Source organism: Amborella trichopoda, chromosome 10 (assembly GCF_054954075.1).
Source record: "Amborella trichopoda isolate Santa Cruz 75 chromosome 10, AtrichopodaSantaCruz75HAP2 v2.0, whole genome shotgun sequence".
NCBI lineage: Eukaryota > Viridiplantae > Streptophyta > Magnoliopsida > Amborellales > Amborellaceae > Amborella > Amborella trichopoda.
Window position 1 is genome coordinate 10,889,129 of NC_142345.1, and position 22,016 is coordinate 10,911,144.

The 22,016-nt window shown below is 36.1% G+C and overlaps 1 protein-coding gene across 2 annotated transcripts; it reads left to right on the forward strand.

Moving 5' to 3' along the window:
• Nucleotides 1-494: 494 nt before the first annotated feature.
• On the forward strand, nt 495-21,008 carry LOC18446092 (SNF1-related protein kinase regulatory subunit beta-2). 2 transcript variants are annotated; one of them, XM_020674795.2, is made up of 4 exons: nt 495-902; nt 3,156-3,334; nt 13,431-13,593; nt 20,416-21,008. In XM_020674795.2, exons 1-4 carry the CDS (start codon nt 711-713, stop codon nt 20,557-20,559), a joined length of 678 nt encoding a protein of 225 aa, XP_020530454.2. In that variant the 5' UTR covers nt 495-710; the 3' UTR covers nt 20,560-21,008. The 2 variants fall into 2 exon arrangements, with proteins under 2 accessions (XP_020530454.2, XP_006856295.2); XM_006856233.4 differs by having other exon boundaries at nt 20,421-21,008.
• The last annotated feature ends 1,008 nt before the right edge of the window (nt 21,009-22,016 follow it).

The following is a 22,016-nucleotide window of genomic DNA, read 5'->3' on the forward strand; positions in this document are numbered from 1 at the left end:
CACTTCTTTCCTAACATCATTGAGCATGGGCATCTTCCAAATTTTTAGGAAGAATAATATCACCTTTTACCTTATGTGTTCTCAATTGTAATAATTTCTCACCTTCCTTTTAATGACTTTGTAGGTTTAGGACTCACCAGCTTCTTTAAGTTATATCATTTTTAGCCTTGAGGTGAAATAATGTCTCATCACTCCCATGTTTTCTTAATGGGAATAATGGGAGTGGAATATCAAATGTTTAATAATTTCTAAGGTTTGTGTTTTGGTGATGTTGGGTGTTCATTTTATGAATAATGCTGAATTTGTTAGTTGTTTTTTTTTTTTGGACATGGATGTGTAGTGGAGAGTGAGCTTTGGTGATTTGGGGTTTTGTTTTTGCAGAAAAAATGGGGAAGTTGATTTTTGGTGTTCTGCTGGATATGGACAAATGGTGGGAGTGGTTGAAATTCGTTGTCTTGGGTTCTTTGTATTTGCAGAAAAATGATGAAAATTAGGGTTTCTTTGACTTGGATTTTGCTCGTTCTTGTTAATACATGTGGATGGAATTGAATTTTGGTTTACTTGGGGGCTGGGAAGTGAAGAGTGATTAGACTTTCTGGTGTTTCAAACCGTTTTTTTTTTTCTCTCAATCTATATTGCATGGAATGAAATTTCTTGCCTTGTAAGTTAGTGTTGGAGCTTTAGGGTTAAGAGATAGTTGGCATAAGTAAATGGGTAATGCAAATGTGAGAGAAGACGGGGCTGAGCCATCTGGTGATGACGAAGATGGGCAACAAGGGCAACATAACGAAGGTTTAGACATAGATAGCCATTCTGAACAGTTAGATTCTTCAGAGATGATGGGTCAGACTCCTCCTGATAGCCCTAGGGCAGCGAGGTCACCATTAATGTTCACTCCTCAGGTTAGTTTCAGTAAATTTTTCTGAGAGTTATTTGGAATGCATAATTTTGCTTTTGTTGTTTGGTATTATTACATAATAATTGTTTTTGTTTTTAGTTTTTTTTTTTGTAGGTTAATTGTCCATACATTGTTTTGTATGGCGATTTGAGGATACCTAGTTTGGTAATCAGAGGATCGAAAATGGCCATTTGGGGTTCTTTTGTATATTGATGTATCTTTGACAGTTTCAAATTTTCCTATGACAATTTTAGTCATTCTATTGATTTGTTACATAATCTGCAATACTGTAGTTGAATAATTGTAGTCTTCTTTGCTTTGATCTTTAGATGGAATAATTGGATTCAACTGTCTGGTTACTGATTCAAGTTTTAGGAGAATGATTTTTTTTTTCCTTTCTCTATACTGTTTTTTTTTTTATTATTATTATTTTTTTTCCTTTTTTCCGTTTGTAATTTTGGCAATCTCTCTCTCTCTCTCTCTCTCTCTCTCTTTCGTGCTAAAAGCTGCCCTACCATGTTTAAAAGAGCCATTTAGCCAGTCACTACAGGCAAGTGGGTCTGTCTATGAATTTAGTGCAACTGACTTTTTAATGCCCCAACCAACTGCTTTGTATCTGGACTGTAAGTTAAGTATTGTTGAAGTGTTTCCGAAATCATCCCATCTTTAAATTCTAAATTATTGTGCCACTTTTCCTTATGAACCTTTCAAATCTAGAAATTCTGTGTTGATAGACAAGTTAAAAGGAAGTCCCCTCTATTCCACTGATGATGATTTGGGCCTCTTATGAGTATACTTTATATCCTAGAGTTGAGCCTGAAAATCTTAAGCCAAAAATTTTTCTAGCAGTGCAGTGGCATATTAAGCCTGAAAGTTTCAAGTTTTCTTTTGGTCACCGTAATGAGTCTATTATTTTGTTACATGAATTGCATAATTATAATGGAATGCATTTCCTTTTTATTTGTCATCAAAGGAGTATTTGAATTGTCAAGTGGAAACTAATTCAGGTTTTGGTAAAAAGTATTGCATTTGCTCTCTTTGTTTTCTGATTATTATTAAGCTTGGTTTCTTGTTGTTGTTGTAATAAGAGCAATTAGTCATTGATTAGGTGGCTCATCTTTGAGCTAATAGTAGTTAAATTGTCAATGGACTTTGTACTGCCTAGAGTTTTCACCCCCATACAAATTGGTACTGGTTTGGAGTGGTACTTTTGACAATCTAATATGCAAATGCTGTATATTATGGAGGTGTTTTTTGAAGTGTCTTTATCTTTAAGTTGTTTAAGTACTTATTGGCACACTAATTCTCTGTAAACTTCTGACTCAAACTTTAGTCTATCAGCTTATGGATGATGGGCTTTGCCCTTGTATTATTCAAAAAATTATATAATAACCTACTTGCAAATTATTAATTTATCAGTGCTAAACAATATCCAGTGGATACTTTTAATTTTTCTTTTTTGTTTTTTAAGAAATTGTATTTGATCCTTTTTAGATCATAGAAGAAAATTATGTTAGAAAATGTAAGTCCTAATATTGAGTTTGTGACATTTCATTGCGATGTTCGTGGTTTTTGTTTGTTTGCAAATACTAAGCATTGATGTTTGTCAACTTTTTTCCAAAACAGAAAAGAAAAAAAGAATTGTTGATGTTGCTAAACATTATTTGGTTTCCAATGAATGTGTAACACATTCTGGCTGAAATTGTTAGATTATGTTTCTACGAAGAGCATTGAGAAAAAATAAGATTAATTTCTCCCAGTGCTAAGAAAGAAACAAGGTTGTTTTCAAGTGATGCATATCACACTTTATAGTGAGTCCTAGATAAAATATTGTATGGAAAACTTGCTTCCCGTCGTTGTGGCATTGTGAAGTCAACAAGTAACAGTTGCCACTTAACTATGTGGTACTTTAGCAATGTCATCAATCTCTATACTTTCCTTTGTTAAGGAGATTTGATAAGGAGTTTTGATAAGGAGATTTGACATCTTTGTCAGTTTCAGAAGTTAACAATCTGTTTCGAACCTGCAACATAGAAACCAAGACTAAGTGCTCTTTGCACTGGTTTACTAGGCTATAAGCCGGGATGTTTGCCTTTGGTGATTCTTTTATATTCCTGGATGCATTACTTTTGTATTTCATTATTTTTTGTGAATATTTTTGTCAAGAGAAAATGTGATTCGGATGCGTAAGAGATGGAGAATAGATGAAATGCAAAGCCCCAATAGGCCATATATCGACCCCATACTCCCTTTGCAGGTGCCCATGGTACCATTACATAGGCCTGATGATATGCACAGCCCAAATAGTGCATGGCCTTACAATAATCCGGAATATGAGGACACCCCATGTGAGAATGGAATTCCATACGTGATTACTTGGTGCTATGGTGGCCGGGAAGTAGCAGTGGAAGGTTCTTGGGATAATTGGAAGTCCAGGTACAGTAGATATTTGTAGTTCTTGTTTTTCACCTTTTTCTGTAGGGAACATATCATTAAAATGGTCTAATCGCCTTAAAAAATCATGAAGGTGGTCAAATTATCCAATTTAACATTAGAGTGGTTGCTTTATGAGCTTCATTTTGCTCAGATATCTTTTAATATATTTGTTTAAAGTACACCAATTGCCTCTGTTGAGGATTCAGAACCTTAAACCATTTGGTAATTTTGCCTCACTTGATTGTCCTGAGCCAACTTATGTGAATACTTCTGCTTGTTCATGGTTCTGAATCCGAAAGATGCTCTTTATATTAAAATCTATTGTTCAGGGTTCATAAAATGGAACAAGCGCGGGGATATTTGCATCATTTGGCTCAAACAAAAGCAGCATGTAGCCAAATGGCCAATGTGCCCTCAATTGTTCAGGCTTAGGAAACCGAAACTCAGTATATTTATTGGATATGCTGGTTTCAGTTTCCTACTGTGAGCAAGGCAATATTTTCATTATGTTTGAATTAAATGGCTCAAGAAAATTGGCTATCATGCCTGCTTGTTCATGGTTCATAAGAAACGCTTGTCTGGGTTCCTAAACATGCAGGGATGACATTGTCATTTTGCTTGGATTAAGTGGCCCAAGCAAAATGACGGTTCTACTCTCACTAGTTGAGATTAGGAACTCAGAAATTTCTTTTTTTTTCTTGGAAATCCTTGTTACGAGTTCCTAACTTTGGACAAGATGGGCATTTACTTCACTTGGCTCAATCCATTTGGGGAAATTACCAAAATGTCCCTATTGTTCCGGGTTACAAATCTTGAATAAGGGCAATTTGTAATTTTTTATAATGAATTTTTTGGGGAGGTGCGTTGAGTGAAATGAATCTTCTAATGCAACCAATCCAATTTTAAATTAATGAATTGACTCCCTTAATAATTTCGAATGATGGTTTAACCATTTAGTGATATTTTCTCTTTTTTTATTGTTTTGTTTTGGTGTTTTCTAAGTGAAATTTTGGAACTGTTGAATCCCTATAAGTATTTCACTTCTGTTCGTTTTTGTTCACTAACCATTTTTGCTATTTAATAATAAAATGACATAAAAATCAATCACAACATTACGGGTACGAAGACATTACCCAAAAAAAGTGGGTAAACTAATTGTCATGAATATTATGGCCCCACACTGCTATTAAGGAAACTTCATGATCCATGCTGCTATTAATGAAACCTCCTATGATGGATCATGTGATGATAGGGCACAATAACCAAGAATCATCACATTCTTGGAAACTCAATTTGTACCAAAGTTGACCAAATAGAATCCTCACATTTTTGGAAATCTAATCTGTACAAAAATTGAGGAAGGTCCTTTGTATAGTATCCTACTATATTTGGACTCCTTAATAGCTGGAATGTGTGCATGCTAACATGTATTGTGACCCCCATGTGGATGCATGTGTATATATAAGGTAAATTTTAAACAATGAGATATACATCTATCTTTTACCTAATCGTTGTGCTTGAATGTTCTTTTCATCTCCTGTTCCTCAAACATGACTTGTACCAAAGGAGGGCTTGAAACTCTCGGATGTCCATTGTTTTTTTGCAATCCGAATCAAGATTTTCCTTTCTTCTTGGCCTTGAAGCTGTGATGTATCTGCAACCCCATATATTTCCAACGCAATTCTCTTTCTTTCCAACCAAAAGAATAAAAAATAAAAAATAAAAATAATGAAAAAAGGAAAAAAGGAAACCCTGATCTTATTCTCGCATTTTTTTTTCCTTTAACCCACGACAAAATTCACCAACCAAATATATTTCGTATCCTTCTCGCCCAAACAAACCATAAAAGGGAACTATTTTCAAGCCTTGGAAACTAGGATATCAGTATCTTAGGTAAAGACCTATGGTCCTTAGGAAAAGACTAAGGGTTTTGAGTTTGAGTGAGGAAAAATGTCATAAATGAAGCACAATATTTCCTTGGGAAGCAGTCAAGCTGACCACCCAGGATCGATGAGGGGACAAACAACTTAGAATGATCCAACTTTACCAAAATGTTCATAGGAAGCTAGAGAAAGTTACATAATGGGAAAGTGAGAGCCTCCCCATAGATGGTCCATCCCCTGATTAATGGAAAATGAGACTCTAACATTAATTGCATGGCTTCTTCACTCCATGCAACCAAGGATATATGGGAGGCAGTAGCCAGTGTTAAAAAAAAAGCACAAGCACTTACCTAGGAACAGGGGACCTTCACCAAAAACAAACACACCTCCCCCTCCTCCCCCAAACAAAAAAGACAAAGGAGTTCTTAGGGCAAGGTTTTAAGCCTTAGGGTGTTTTTAGGGCAATTTTAGATCCCCAAATGCCTCGTGAAATAAAGGAAATATAATATTACAATCACATAACAGATTTACAGATACAACGACTCAAAGAGATTGTAAGATACTAAAATGCTTGAAATCTCAAATGTCATTTTAGAAAACTAGAAGACTAGAAATAATACACAAAGTCAAAAAACAAAAAACAAATGCATGTGATATGTCACCACCCCAATTATCTAATTTCAACCAAACAACTCTATGGCATCACCACACATGGTGTTCAAGTGGATCCGTAGGAGCATATGATGATGATGATGATGCCATACCTTCATCATCAGAATCATCTCTCTCCTCAACATATTGAGTGTCATCCCTCGTCTCATCTGAATCTACTTCTTCCTCTTCAACTTCCTTTCTTGATGCCATCACCCTCTTCCTCTTCTTCGCCATTACCTTCCCTTGCTGGGCCTTCTCCTTCTCCTTCTCCCTCCTTTGGCTTTGAGATTGAGCTCGAGTGATATGCACAGGGGGCATTGATGCTTGAGGAGCCTCACAAACTTGGCCCTAGGTCAAGCCCTCTCCAGGGAATTCCTCATCATCATCGGCATCAACCAGCCACTTGCATGTGTCATCAATATCAATAGCTTCAATAGGCTCCCTTTCATTGTGCTTCAGTTGTTGATGGCGCTCTTGCAACTTCTGAATATACTGAACAAAGACTAGGTCGTTTAGTCGTTTTTGCATATGCACCTAATAGAAAAAAACTCACTTAGTTACTAACTAAGTACTAAGTATGTATGAAATTAACTATTAAGTATTAACTATTAAGTAAATAACTAAATAAGTAATATTACCATTTCAAAGGTGCTGAAGTTGCGCTTACATCCATAAGAGCTGCAAGTTAGATTTAGTATTTTCATGGCCATCTGCCTCAAATGAGGGGTGCTCCTCCCATGGCCCATCCACCATGCACCTATTTCATGTAAATGTAAAATTGTAAATGTAGTAATTTAGTAAATTAGGTATCTGGGTAATTGAAATTAAATACTCAATCTTAAAATCAAATTGAGGAAATTTTAGAGAGGGCTCTTGGACCTCTGCCTAATTGCCACCTCCTTACGTAGAGATCTAGTAGCTAGCCTATACAAATCTAACTCCATCATTGCCTTATCCTACACTTCAAGATTAAGGTTGTGCTTTACATGGCACTGGTTGAAAGCATCCATGAACTCAAGCTTGCTATGTACTTCAAGATTTGTGTAAAAATGAGCAGGGTTAAGGTAGTATCCTGCTAAGTGTAGGGGCCTCTAAAGCTGGTAGTTCCATTTTTATTCAATAATCTTTAAAAAATCCTCATATTTCTTTTCACCATGCCCCAAAGATCTCTTGATTTCTTCCTTTGCATCCTCCATGGCTTTATATATGCCCCATAGCAGGTTTCTTCCAGCATCAACCATCTTGAGAACCTTTACCAAAGGGCGGTAGACATACTGGACCTTGTTCCAAATCCATAACAACTTTTCCTTCAGCTTTCTTAGACCACTTGGACTTGGTCCAATCCTTAGACACAAACATAGACCTCAACATTTCTTTGTGCTCATATAAAGATTGCAAGGACAAGTAAGAGGTGGCAAATCTAGTCTCCCCAGGCCTCACCAAGTCTCTGTTCTCTGTAAACTTCCTCATCATGGCTAGGACCTGACCAACATAGAATTCCCGAAGTCAAGTAAATTACCCTCAATGAATCAATGCATTCAAAATATTCAAAATAAGTAACAAATAACTAAAGAATCATGATACCATAAACATAGTATATACTATAGTGTAAACCTGAGTGTGACTGTATAAATCAATTGTGACTTTGTTTACCTCTTGGATGGTTGCCACGAATGTCTTCTTCTTACCAATGGCCTCAAGCATGAGGTCTATGCAGTGTGTTGCACAAGGGGACCAAAAAATACGCAACCTCTTATTCATCAATAACCTAACAACTGCCATATTAGTTGAATACATATCGGTCACAACTTGGACCACCTTATCCTCCCCTATCTCCTCTATACAATTGGTCAACCAAATTAAAAATAAATTCCGCATCATGGGAATTGTCAGAAGCATCAATAGACCTCAAGAACATTGTCCCTATGGACAATTCATCATCAAATTCATGATGCTTCTGTGCCTCTTATTACTCCAACCACCCGTCATGACTGTGCAACCATATACACCCACGTATCCCTATGGGTATTCAAATAGTTATTGGTTAGCTCCATATCTCTCCTAAGTATTGGCCCTTTAAGCTCATAAGCAGATGTAGCCTTCACCTTGGCTCAAACTTGCCCACTGCTTCCAACGTAGTCTAGAAGCTACCCAAGTTGGTGGCATTAAAAGAAATGCCTGCTTCGAACAACCACCTCCCCACATATTGGACCACCTTATCTCTATCTTCTTTCTTGAAATGGGTCTCTAAACTTGTTTGACCCTTTTCTTGTGGTAGTACCTCAAGCTCAGGGCGGGGGAAGAAAGCATCTATAGGCCCTCTTGTTTTTGGCTACTAGAAAAGTCTTCTTCCTCCTCGTACTCCAAAAACATCTACACTCCTTACGAGTTCATGATGTCTTATTCTCAGTTTCTCACCTCCTGTTTATTGTTTTTCACCCCCTCCAAGTGCTTTATCATCTCTCTCCTGACCTCAGTAGGCACTGGAGTGCATGCAACCACATCCCCTCTAATGCAGGCTAAATGCTTCTTCAATCTGTTGATACCGGCGTTCTATGATTTTTTACAAAACTTGCACTCTACCCTATTCTTGTCAAGGGGATTTGGACAAGATCCACACTTCCAACCTGGATTACTTGGCCTACTTGATCCACTAGAAGTCATTATCCTTAATGAATTATTGAGTGTCAATGTGAATAAGAATCACCTAATCAACAAACCTGTAAAATACACAAGATTAAATAATGAACTATTAATAAAAGGGTGTGGTTCCCATAAGGTTGCAGCCTTAAACAATCCAATTAAGGCAAACCTTTAAGTTTTATCATAACATATAATTTTGATGTAAAATATTCTTAGGATTATCTCAAAATCTATTTTCATATCTAATTATAAAATTTTAAACTCCGAGAATAGTTAAAATCAAGTAAATCTATAAACATATGAAAATCTTGAAAATGGACGATCTAGATAATGTGTTGTAAGATGCACTATTTATGGGACTCAAAATCTTTTTTTTTTCATAACATACATCTCGATGTCGAGATGATGAATTAGAGGGTTTTTCAACATTAAAACAACCTTATGTAAAATACACAAGATTAAATAATGAACTATTAATAAAAAAACTCTATTTAAGTTTTAAATGAAGATATAAAAAAAATAAGAAACTCGATATGAGTTTTAAATGAAGATATAAGATATTAGTTTTGCTGACAACCTAGTCCCGAGAAACAATGAGTATATGATGTCATTCTGAAAAAAAACATTCATATATAACTTTACATAAGAATTAAGATATAATCATATAACATAATTATTAATTTATCCAGTAAAGTAAAACAAAAACAATAGAATATCAAAGCATGATACACTGTATAAAAAGGGAATCAACTATTCTTAAAAGAATATGATATATGCCCAATTTCATCGTCCAAATGAGGAAAAATTCAATTAATCACAAAAAATTCAATCTTTCACTTACAAACATGTAAATATATCATTAAAACAACGTAAAATAGAAAAAAATGATTCACAACATAATACTTTATAGCAAAAAAATCGAAATCCTTATTTAAATATGATAAGGCTTTAAAAATATCAAAATCAAATCAATGTTGACGCAAACCTTGTCCATTGGGTCGCCAAAAGTCCTCCAAATCGATTACTAGCCAAAAACTCCCACAAACTATTGCCGTTATTTTGGGAAAAAATCGAAAGTTCATCGATCTTTCAATAAATCCCATATTCGAGGTTTTTAGGGAGTTTTTCTCTCTCTAGACGACACAGATTTGGTTTTAGAGGTTTAGAACACCCCCCAAAACCGTTTCCCCCCTGCTATTTAGGGCTGAAAATGACTAATTTTGACCGTAGTGGAGGACATTTTTTCACCCTCAGCAGCCTGTGTTGAGGCAGTGCCTAGGTGGCAGCCTTGACTGAAGTGCTTAGGTGGCACAGTACTCGCTTAGGCGGGTGCCTAGAAGCTAGCCCCTTAGGTGCCCTGCCATATGCTCCACCTAGGCATTTTTCCCTTTTGGTCGCCTAGGCGGCTGAGCGGCCGAATTTTCTAACATTGGCAGTAGCCAAGACATACTTGCAATGAGATGATCTGGTTAAGATTTACCAGTTGCACTACAAAATAGCGAATTGCAACAAGGAGAGATGACTGTGGAAGTGTATTTTGGGACAGTAAGGCATAAGTATGAAGAATTGGACCACTATCAGCCTATTAATCCCACCATTCAACAATCTCTAAGTTCGTAGGATGCCTAAATCCTGACTTTGAACTTCAGAGTACAGGTTCTAGCCTTCTAGGGAAGGACAAATTGCCCTCTCTTGAATCAGTCTATAATTATGTGAGGGAGAGAGTTGAAATACAGCAAACTAATATATAAGAGTTGAGAGAGATTAAGATATAGAGATAGAAAAAGTTAGAGAGAGATAGGTGAGACCATGAGAGAGAGAGTCACATGAAGAAGGGTCATGGTTCAGTCCTCTAGACCCACCTGCCAACTTATGATCTTTATACTAATAATAAAAGGTCTAAAGTACAAAAGTACCCTTAAGTAAGGTGAAAAAACAAATAAGTCCTTAAGGACTTAAATACTAAAAGAAATAAATGTAAACTAGAGGTATTAACAACACTCCCCCTCAACCTAGCCCATAGATATTTGTCATGCCCAGCTTGCTTATAATCGTTTGTAGTCAAGGTTTACCAGCAACTTTGATAATAATTTCTGCTACCTGGTCTTCTATTTTAGCATAAAGAGGACAAATTTTTCTTGAATAAAATGCCGATCTACTTTTATGTGATTACTTTTATCATGTTGAACTCGATTATGAGCTATATTGATTACTGCCTTATTATCATAATACAAGGACATTGAGCCTTTCATAGAACAACCAAGTTCTTGTAAAAGGATTTTTAGCCAGAGTAATTCACACGCTCCATGACCCATGGATCTGTACTGACCTTCTGCACTTGTTCTTGCTACAACCGGCTACTTTTTATTCTTCCTCCAACAAAGGTACAATACCCTCATGTTGATCTTCAATCTATAATGGAACCAGCCCAGTCTGCATCTGTGTAGCCTCATCTCATAAGTGCCCATTATTAGCAAACAATGGTCCTCTCCCCAACAATGTTGTTAGGTACCTCAGAACCCTGACAGCAGCCTTCAGGATGATATTTTGGAGAGAATGCATAAACTAACTACACTGTTGAAAATTTTGACCTCTTGGCTGCCTGGGTGGCCAAGCTTTACAAACGCCTAGGCATGCCTCTAGGCAGAGCTTCCCCTAGGTGCCCGCCTGGGCAGGCGCCTTGGCCAAGGCTCACATTTTGGCCCTCTCCTTTGAGTCCCTTCTTTCCTTAACATTTATTAATTTTTTTTTTATATTATATAATATTGTATATGGTGATAGTACCATTGTACAAATGCATTTACAGAATTATTGATACATGGATCAATGTCATTATATTACTAATACATGTGTCAACGATGTTTCTTAAAAAATAATATATTATTGATACTATAGTACAAATATATTAATCAACTACCAATATTAACATACAAAGTTATTAATATAATATTATATAGTACTATTAACTACAGTATAAACGTATTAAGATATTAATATTTATTGATATGTGTATCAGTCAAATATATTAATCAACTACCAATATTAACATACAAAGTTATTAATATAATACTATATAGTACTATTAACTACAGTATAAATGTATTAAGATATTAATATTTATTGATATGTGTATCAGTCAATGTCAATATATTATTGTTCAATGGGTTAATGATGTTTCTTTAAAGAATAATATATTATTTAGTACAAATACATTAATATATTGTTAGCATCAAAACCAAAGTACAAAAGTTCCTAATATAAATAATATGCTACAATTAACTACAACACAAATGTATTAAAATATTGATATATTGACAATATACATGGCAATTTAAAACAAGTAATACAATGCTCTCTCTCTCTCTCTTCATTTCTACATGGCTTGTCCCTTTCGCTCTCTTCCTTTGAGAGTTCTTCTGTTAGACCTGGACACTTCTATTCCAAGAAAGAACGTCAATTGACCTTGATCTTTGATTCAAATTCTCTGGCCAAAAAACTCTAAGTTGCCGAGTGTCCTTAGGGCAATTGCCTAATACAACAATGTCATCCATATTTACAATTACGACAGTGCTGCTGGTCTTGGTGTGTTTGATAAATAAGGTGTGGCCAACATGATTTCGAGTATACCAGATTCTTTGAGCAACACCACTGAACCTCTCAACCAAGCTCGTGTGGACTGCTTTAGTCCAGAGATGGCCTTTCTCAGTCTACAATTTCCCTTCACATCCAGGAGTTTGAAATCCATATTGAGGTACTATGTACACTTCTTCCTGTAATTGCATTTTTGGCATCCAATTAATGCAACAGCCACTCCCAGTTAGCTATCAGAGACAGAACCACCTGAATGGAATTCGTCTTAGCCCCATGGACCATTGTTTCCTGATGGTCTATTCCATAAGTCCAAGTAAACCCCTTGGCAACTAATCTCGCCTTGTATCTGTCGACAATACCATTAGCCTTGTGCTTCACAGTGTAGACCCATTTGCAGCCAACGAATCTACTAGTTCCCAAGTACTATTCTTAAGTACAATGCCCCTGTCTTTTCTCACATAGTCTCCTTCCACTTAGGATGAGCTCATGTTCTCTAACATAGGTGGGAATAGAAACAAAAGACAGAGATAGACACAAATGCATAGTAGGAATGAGACAAGGACTCGTAAGAAATAAAATTGCTAGTTAGATGAGCAGATGCGAGCACATTTACCTTGTACTACAGAAACAGGCAGATCCAAATGATCAGAATGAGAACAAATGGAATTTGAATTAGATTTACCTGGATTAGAGGTATGTACTTGCTTGGAGGCATGTCAGCTGTGGTAGTCCATTGCAAGCACATTTACCTTGTAGTACAGAAACAGGCAGATCCAAATGATCAGAGTGAGAACAAATGGAATTTGAATTAGATTCACCTGGATTTGATGTATGTACTTGCTTGGAGGCATGTCAGCTGTGGTAGTTTCCATTCCTTTTTTTCCGACTAGTATAAACTTTTAATTCCTTTTTTCCAACTTCAACATTATACGATTGCCCACCACTGTTCTCTAGAGCTCCAGAATAAGAAAATTGGGAATAGGAAGGGTAACTTGAGTTCTCTTTTCCATGCTGTGCTCCTCGTGTAGAGAGGTTGGGAAAAGAGTCGTGGACTTAGAGAAGGTTGCATTTCTCAAAACAAATTTCTTCCCTGATAGATATATGACACATTACCCCATGATTTAAACAATGAGATATACATCCATTTTTTACCCAACCATTGTGCTTGAATATTCTTTTCCTCTCTTCTTCCTCAAACTTAACATGAACTACTTAGGCAAGTGGGTATTTCTGAAGCACAACATTTAAATCTTTTTTTCAATTTCTTGCTAATTTCCTGTTAATTCTAAAAGTTGATGGATACATGTTCTTATCGTCCATGGCAGGAAGCCAATGCAGAGAACAGGTAAAGACTTCAACATTATGAAGGTGCTTCCATCAGGTGTATACCATTACAGGTTTATTGTTGACGGACAGCGGAGATATGTTCCTGATCTGCCATGGGCATATGATGACAAGGGTGTGGCCCACAACATTTTAGACCTGCAGGTTTGCTTCTCTGGTTTTCCATTACCTATTTGCTGAATAATGTCAAGGTCCTCTATTTCAGTTGCTTCAGTTTCTACAGTACATTCTTTCTATATGTGCCTCACATGCAATGCATGCATATTTTCCACACTATTAATTATCTAATGACGTTTAGCAAGGAGAGGGTCTTTACACTCAGTTCCAAAGGAGGAGTTGTTTAGGCTAAGGAAGTTAACAAGGGTTAATTGGATTGATAGACTTCAATATTTTTCAAAAGATGGGGAATCTGGATTGGTAGAAATCTATGCTTTTGGAAAAGGGGATTGGGCACTATGTTCGAGGTGTATGGAAGTACGGAACTGGGGATTGAGCACTATGTTGGGGGTATGTGGGATGGATTGGTGTTTGCAAGGAAGGTTCTTTTTCTTTTCCTTCTTCTTTTTGGCTAGATGTAAAGTTGGAGATTAGCTAGGTTTTATGTTAGCATTCATTTTTAAGTCTTGGTTCATTGTGGTGCTGGGTATATGAGATATGGGAGTTGAAGGAAGGAATATGAGGGTTTCCTTTTTATTATTATTTTTTTGTTTTTAAGAGAGTTTGTTGGTGATCCCTTTGGATAGCGGGATAAGGAAACATGTTGAAGAGCTATGAGTTTGATGCAGATTCCTTTGTATAGGGGGTATAAGGAAACAATTTGTATTGTTGGATGGGAGGGGAGTGGTGTGGCTCCAATAGGCAATAAGAAGAGAGAACATAGACTTAGTTGGGCTGGGCATGTGCAGCACAGACCCGGTACAACACTTATTAGGAGGTGTGAATTGGTTCAAGTAGAAGCTCATAACGGGTAAGGGGTAGGCCTAAAAGGACATGGTTGGGAGCAGTGTTCGCAAAATCGAACTAGAACGGTTAACTGGACATGGGGCCAGAAGCTGTTTAACCGGCCTAACTAGCAAACCAGCCGATTCAACCGTTCTAATCGGGCAAGTCCCGGGCGGCCAAAAAATTGTTGAAAAAAAAAAAAAAAGGTGCAAAAATAAAAAATTTACTAAAATATGAAAAGCATATAAAGAATGATTAAAACAAAAAACATTCAAATAAAGTTGAAAATTAATGAAAAAATGGATTTTAAAAGTGAGTATGAATGACCAAAACAATTTTTAATATTTACCATAATGTAAAAATATTAAAAAATGTATTACAAATCAAATTCCTTATTTTTGGGATTTTATAGACATTTTTTTGAATTTTTATTTTTAAAATGCCGGCCGATCATCAAAACTGCTCGAAACCGAAACCGGCAAGGGGTTGGTTCCGATCTAACCGGGCGGTTACCTGTTAGATCGAGCGGTTTTTCAAACAATGGTTGGAAGTTGTGAGAAAAGATATGAGGACTTATGAATTCATTGAGGGTATGGCTCTTGATAGAGCAGAATGACGGATCAGGATTTGTGTAGCCAATCCCAAATAGTTGGGACAAGCCTTTGATGATGATGATGATGTGGGAGGGAATGGCATGTAGGTGTCAAAATAAGGTTGAAAGGTCCTGAATGTGTTCTTTTATTAAGTTTTATATAGGTACCAAATGATCCCTAAGAGAGAGGGCCTGAGTTTAATAGTATATTTCTAGGAAAGTGGTCAGAGAAATCTGGATATTTGTGCCATGATGGTTGTTTTTCTGAAGGGTCAATTATTAAGGGCTACTGATGAGGGCATAATCATTACTCGTGGAAATTTGGAGGTTGTTTGGCTGGTAGTATAGGGGAATAATTTTAGAAGGGTAGATGACTCTTGTAGGAGACAAAAAAGGGGGCTGGAGACTATTGATAATCCAATAATCACCCAAAATAATAATAATAATAGAATGGAGACACTACTTCTAAGAGGGCTCTTATAGTAGTGGCACTTTGTTATCTATGTTGGATGGCTAGGTAGCTGTCGCTATTGGGGATGGTTTGGAGGGTAATAGTGGCTATTTTTGTTGTGGGATTTGTGTTTATGATATGCTAGATGCAAGGGTGGTAGGTCTAATAAGTTTGCAAGTAAAAGTTTGGTTGAGTTGGATTCAAGATTCCTTTGCTAATCGGTGCACTTCCCGAGGATAGGAAGAAGTATTCTCGAATAGCTTGAAGGTAAGAATTGTAAATTCTAAACAACTAAAGGTTGATGGCAATTGTTGTGGAGAATAACGCGTCCCACTTTGTATATAGATTGGGAACCATTGCCTAGATGCTTGTTTCAAACCATACAATCCCTTTTTCAACTTGCAAACCAAGTTAGGATTGGTTTTGTTCTCAAAACCTTCAGGTTGACACATATAAATTTCTTCATCAAGATCACCTTGCAAGAAGGTTGTTTTAATATCAAGTTGTTCTAGCTCCAAATTCAAGTTAGCAACCAAAGATTAAAGAACTCTAATATAGCTATGCTCAACAACAGGAGCAAAAATTTCATTAAAATCAACACCTGGTTTTTGCCTATAACCTTTCACCACAAGTGTGGCCTTATATCGCATAAGACCATTTGCATCCCATTTAATAGCATATACCCACCTATTCTTCAATGCTTTCTTCCCATGTGGGAGTTCCAGCAACTCCCACGTATCATTCTTATGCAAAGCATCAATCTCCTCCTCCATTGCCTTATGCCACTTTTCCGCATTAGGGCAATAAATAGCCTCCTGATACTAGAAGGTCTACCACTGGATACATTTTCAATGTTGGTGGTGGTGCAGTCAGCTAGATGTCAAGGTTGTAGGATATTGTTGCCTTGTCATCAACTGAAGCTGAGTATGTGGCATTGACTGAGGCAGCGAAGGAAATGATTTGGTTGAGAAGGTTACTTGGCCAGTTTGGGGTGAAACAGGATAAATATGTTGTGCATTGTGATAACCAGAGTGCTATTCATCTAGCTAAGAATGCAGCTTATCACTCAAAGACAAAGCATATAGAGGTTAAATATCATTTTATTCGGTTGGATCTCGAGCGTAGAGATTTGCAAGTGGACAAGATTCACACTGAGAAGAACCTTGCTGATATGTTGACAAAGGTTGTCTCAACTTAAAAGAATATGATGTGTAGAAGACTTTCGGAGTTAGAGGAGACGTAACCTCGGGTGGATAGAGAGTGGTGCATTGTTGATTATTTTAGAGACTTTGTGATTTGTCTTCAAGTGGGAGATTGTTACATGTGTGAAAACAAATCACACATGGGAGTTCGTTTTTCACCAATATTCTAGAGGGTCATGTGTATGAACTAGATGAAATCAGTGGAATTATTATTAGCATGTCCTTCACTGCACCCAAATCAAACCAACCATGGCTAGTGCTTGGACAAGCTGCTCAAGAGTCTAAGATGTGTGGGCAAGCTGCTGAGGAGGCTTCACATGTGAGCAAGCTCTGGATAACTATATCGTAGTATAGAGATCCACACATTTGTTGGATAATCTTACTACTGGAGAACTATATCGTAGTATAGAGATCCACACATTTGTTGGATAATCGTACCATGTATTTTTGACTTAGTATTTCATTGAAGGACGGTGGAATAATAATTGGTATTTGTGAGGAAATGCTAATGATATGTGTAACCTTGGATGCTTAATCATTCATGAAGAAAAGTGTGTTTGGGTAATTACAGTATGGCATGGAGCCAAGTCTACAGCAAAGAGACTGATGTGCAAAATACAGAATATGAGATACCATTCGCACGAGAATAGGTATTGATACTAGAATAGATTTCCGATTATAAGGAAGAAAATTAGCTCATCACCGAGGTATGATTTATAACTTAATCTTGACCATCCATCATCGGAAATGGGCAGTGGACTTTCCCTCGGTGTATTATATGTTGTATGTCCTTGGTATAGGTTATTCTTTCTCTTTATTGAATGAATTTTAAGAGGGTACAAAAATAGGTACTCAAACATGCATGTTAATACTGCCTATAATAGCCTGGATGACTAACAATATCATTTCTACAAAAGATGGACAGTACTATCGTTAAAAATAGAATAATGGAAATGCGACCGTCATGGGTAATGTGGGAAAAGGGCATAATGGAGTGGGGTAATTCTCAGCCGACACATCTGTTCAAACACCGTCTCCTTCAAAAATCCAACTTAGAGATGGATTTTGCACCTAAAATTTTACAGGTAGATGATCTTGAAAACGACGATGTTGAAGTTGAAGGGGGAAAAAATGATTTTTAATCTTAAAATTTACTATTTTAAAATTTGTTTTTGGACCTTTCATCACAGTTCACTCTAATTCTTTGCAGAACATCAGATCCGCACAATGTTTTAAGCTGCAAATCATGGATCTGATGCGCAATTGGATCTGGAGTGACTTAGGATATGCTTGAGATCCTAAGTTCATCTGTAAGATAGATTTTGGAAGGGACAGCATTTGAATAGGATCTCATTTAAACTTTTCCCATTATGGCTAACTATTTGACAGGATCTTGCCTACATGGTAGCAAATAAATAGAAAACCGTTGTTCATTAGAAGGAAACGAGAGAGACTAATAGCCTTCTGTGCTTTTATGAAGTTAAGTTGGTTGCTTATTTGTTTAGTGTGGGCGATTAACCTCCCAAAGCTCTAATATCCTATTTTCATAAGTGCCCTTCTTCATTAAGCAATAAATATTGTGTATAAATTAACATAAGCTGTACTGTACATTTCATGCTTTATAATTTTCTTATGTACTGTAATTTGTTGCTTATGTGCATATGTCTATGTACGTTTTAATATTATAGTGCATTTTGTTTGGCATAATTCTTACAATGAGAAATTATTGTGTATGCTATAGGTGAATTAGATTCCTAAGTATAATACGAATAATGAAAGTATCATAACTACTAGGACGAGTACCAACTAATTATTATTATTTTGGAATAAATTTATAAAAACCTGCTGAACTTTAAAAAAGTTCGGAAATCACGTTAGTGATATCTGGAGTAACCCTATGTTTACAAATCAACCCGTTATAGTGAACAGTTGAACATGGAAGATGCAGTTATTATGCAATTTTAATTAAGGGTACATGGTCTTTCTGTAAGGGGGATTATAAGTGAGAGACGTGTTTTGGAAATGGGATAATATAGCATCTATAACCTGTTTGTGGTATATGATACAATGTCAACAAAGAATGGTGGAGATTAACCATAGTTCCTAGGTCAGACACTTGCATCCACCATATACCAGACTCAGGCTGTGAATGGTATGTGCCTCATTTTTTATTTTATTTACATTATGTGATGGTAAGACACGAAGGCACAAAGCATGTAATCAATGAAGAATAGTGATTGGTGGCGTGTGTTTTGAATGTCAATGCAGAAAAAACAATTGAAATAACTACGCGACTGATTCTTTTCTAAGAATAGAAGTAGAAAACAAAAAGGAGAATAAGAAATGAGGAAAGATTCCTACACATGGAAAGAATCATTATTCAAGCATAATTTCCCTTTGTGTCTATTATTTTTGCCCTTCATTATGTACCAATTATAGCACTTTCTGAATGTTTGCTATTTGTTCTTTCAAATTAGCCATGCATGAGTCTAACCAAATTGTAGATTGTTTATTTCAAAGTTATTTTTTTTCAGATTGTATAAGATGCATTCACTACAAAGTATTGCATCACTTGGTATTCAGTTCCAAAATTTTTATTGCAATTGTTAAATTTGAAAATTGATAAGTAAATGGACCATTCATTTCTATCTCGTTCATTCTTCTCTCTCGAGTCAACAACTTGAGTCATTGAGCTATAATCTTACAGATCCCTTATCCTCTATTTTGTAAATGAACATCTTTCCAAAAACTCAACCTTAATTTCTTGAAATAACCTAGGACGATGACTAACTTCTATCTATATTTGAAAGTCTCCATTTCCCCAGCTGCCCTGCATTTTCATTAGGGGCTTATTGAATCCCATAAGACGATTATCTGGCCATTGCCAAGCAAGAACCATGTTAAAAGTAGGACAAACATGTGGGTTCTATCGGAAACATTTGATACAATTTGCATAGAATTAAAGCATGATCAACAAAGGCTGATGTCCAATTGCCATATTTTTTAAAGTACGTCAGTTTCCAAATTTAATTTCGTTTTCCACAACACAATGTGGCACTTTACAGTCACCTGCCATCACCATGTAGCGGCCATGTTCAGAATTAGCATGAGGATTATATCAAACATGTTAAACAAGCCTTTTTGACAGGATAAACTAGTAAGTCATGACATAAATGACTGAATTACCTCCCTGTCTCTGTCCTATTATTAAAACCTGTTGAGTTGTCTCCCCCATTTTCCCGAAGGACCACAATGTCGCTATTTCAGAAATCGACGTTAATTGGAATGAAACAAAAATGGTCATGTTGTTGGTATTTTTGATATCCTATAAAAAAAAGGGTGGCTTTTTTATGAAAAAAAGACAATGTTGAAGGTAGCCTGAGGTAGTTGATTTCATTGATTATATCTCACAAGTCACAATTCATGTATGACATCCTATAAATCTAAAGTATTGACAAAAATGATCACAGTCCTAGCATATTGCTCATTTCTAGGCATATGCTTGGCTGGCCTAATCCCAAAGTTGCTCCATTTGTTCAGGATGACTGTTCTAGCCATATTTTCTCACCTGCCACTGTCTACTTTGTTGGATGAGGAATGAGCCAAGCATGTTGGCTAGATTGAACATCACCTGAATTACATACTATTTTTTAGTAAATCTTGCATTTCCATATCAATCAAACACATTAACATTCTCTTACTATTTCTTGAAACTCTTGTATTTCATTTTCCCTTCTGCATTCCTTTGTAATTACTTCTTGTTCTTGGATCTATGAAAGTTCAGGATTCTGTGCCTGAGGATGTCGAAAGCATTGCTGGCTTTGAGCCTCCTCTATCTCCCGATTCAAGCTACAATAATTTACTTCCAGGCGCTGAAGATTATGCCAAGGAGCCACCAGGGGCACCTCCCCACCTTCACTTAACGCTTCTCAATGTACAGGCACCAATGAACCGACCCCAACATGTGGTGCTCAACCATCTATACGTGCATAAAGGAAAGACCAATCAATCAGTTGTGGCCCTTGGAGTCACCCATAGATTTATCTCCAAGTATGTCACTATGGTACTCTACAAATCCCTCTCAACATAGAAGAGGACAAGTGATAAAGCAATGATAATGGTAGTATGTGAAGGACTAAGTAGGCGTATGACTGTACTCTCTCTTTCCCACTACATACATAAATATTGAAATTTATAGATATTGAAATGGGAGAAGTTGGTCACTTTCTTCCATGATATGGAAAGAAGATATAACTGCTATTGGTACTGTTTATAATGAGCAAAGGAAGTTAGTGTTTCCCCCTTATCTGGAGTAAGAACACGGAGCTGATTTAAGAGTGTATTTAATGGAAACACTGCTGTTTTTTACGAAGTTAGTTTCTTTGTTCTTTTTCCTATTGGGGATTTGACACCAAGTGTCTTAGGGTTGTGAGTTGTGAGACTTAGAAATCTATACCCTTATAGTGCTTCCTTTGAAGTGTGTGGACATTTTGTGGCTGGAGTGGGTTATGGATTTATATGGAGAAAACTCACGAATTTGGTTGTATAGATTTATTTTGGAAATGTGCACTAGCGTGCCGTTTGAAACCCATTATCTACGAATGAGTGGCTCCAACAATAACCTATTATTATTTTTATTTGGTTATTTGACGGATCGAGAGAATGACGTGTTTTAAAAGTTGAACCAAATATATGGGTGTGATGTTAAATAGGTTTTCTCTTAGGCATGATTTAAAAAATGAGCGTAATATACATTTACTCCCTCGGACAAAATACTAAATTGGGAGTTTTTTTTTTTTTTTTGAAGATTCGGGATCCATTTAATTATAACTAAATGATTATTTGTAAAAAAAAAAACTTTAGATTTTGAGTTCATAAATATCTGAAGAGCAGCGATCTAATGCAACGGATGTATCATAGTAAATTGTTACGATACTTCTACAAAACCATGTTTGTGGTATTTGTATGATCTAAAATTTTACACATTTTTCATCTAAATAATCAATCCCAAAAAAAATAAAATTTGAATTTGAACCCTAGATATGGTCAAAATGAGTCCCTTCCAACAAAGACTCTAGACCATTCATTTGGAGAATTTCAAGATCTTAGTCTTTACAAATTCAAAATCAAATTTTTTTTTTTTAACATTGTTCATCTAATGATAATAAAGCCATCTAAAAACATTGAAAAACAAAAAACTTCTTAAGGTTTAGATCTAACCATCTTATCAAAATGAACGGCCTATGTTAATTGAGCTAAAAAAATACTTTCTAGATTCTATTTTCCAATTTTTCTTTTTTGTGATTGTTCATTAGAATGAAAAGAGTGTATATTTCAAATTTTGGATCAAATAAAAGTCCCTAACATAGTTTTTGAAGAT

Coding starts and splice junctions, on each gene's coding strand:
- LOC18446092 (XM_006856233.4), top strand. CDS start 711: ATGGGTAATGCAAATGTGAGAGAAGACGGGGCTGAGCCATCTGGTGAT. Junction 3,335..13,430: donor TGGGATAATTGGAAGTCCAG/GTACAGTAGATA, acceptor CGTCCATGGCAG/GAAGCCAATGCAGAGAACAG. Junction 13,594..20,420: donor ACAACATTTTAGACCTGCAG/GTTTGCTTCTCT, acceptor ATGAAAGTTCAG/GATTCTGTGCCTGAGGATGT.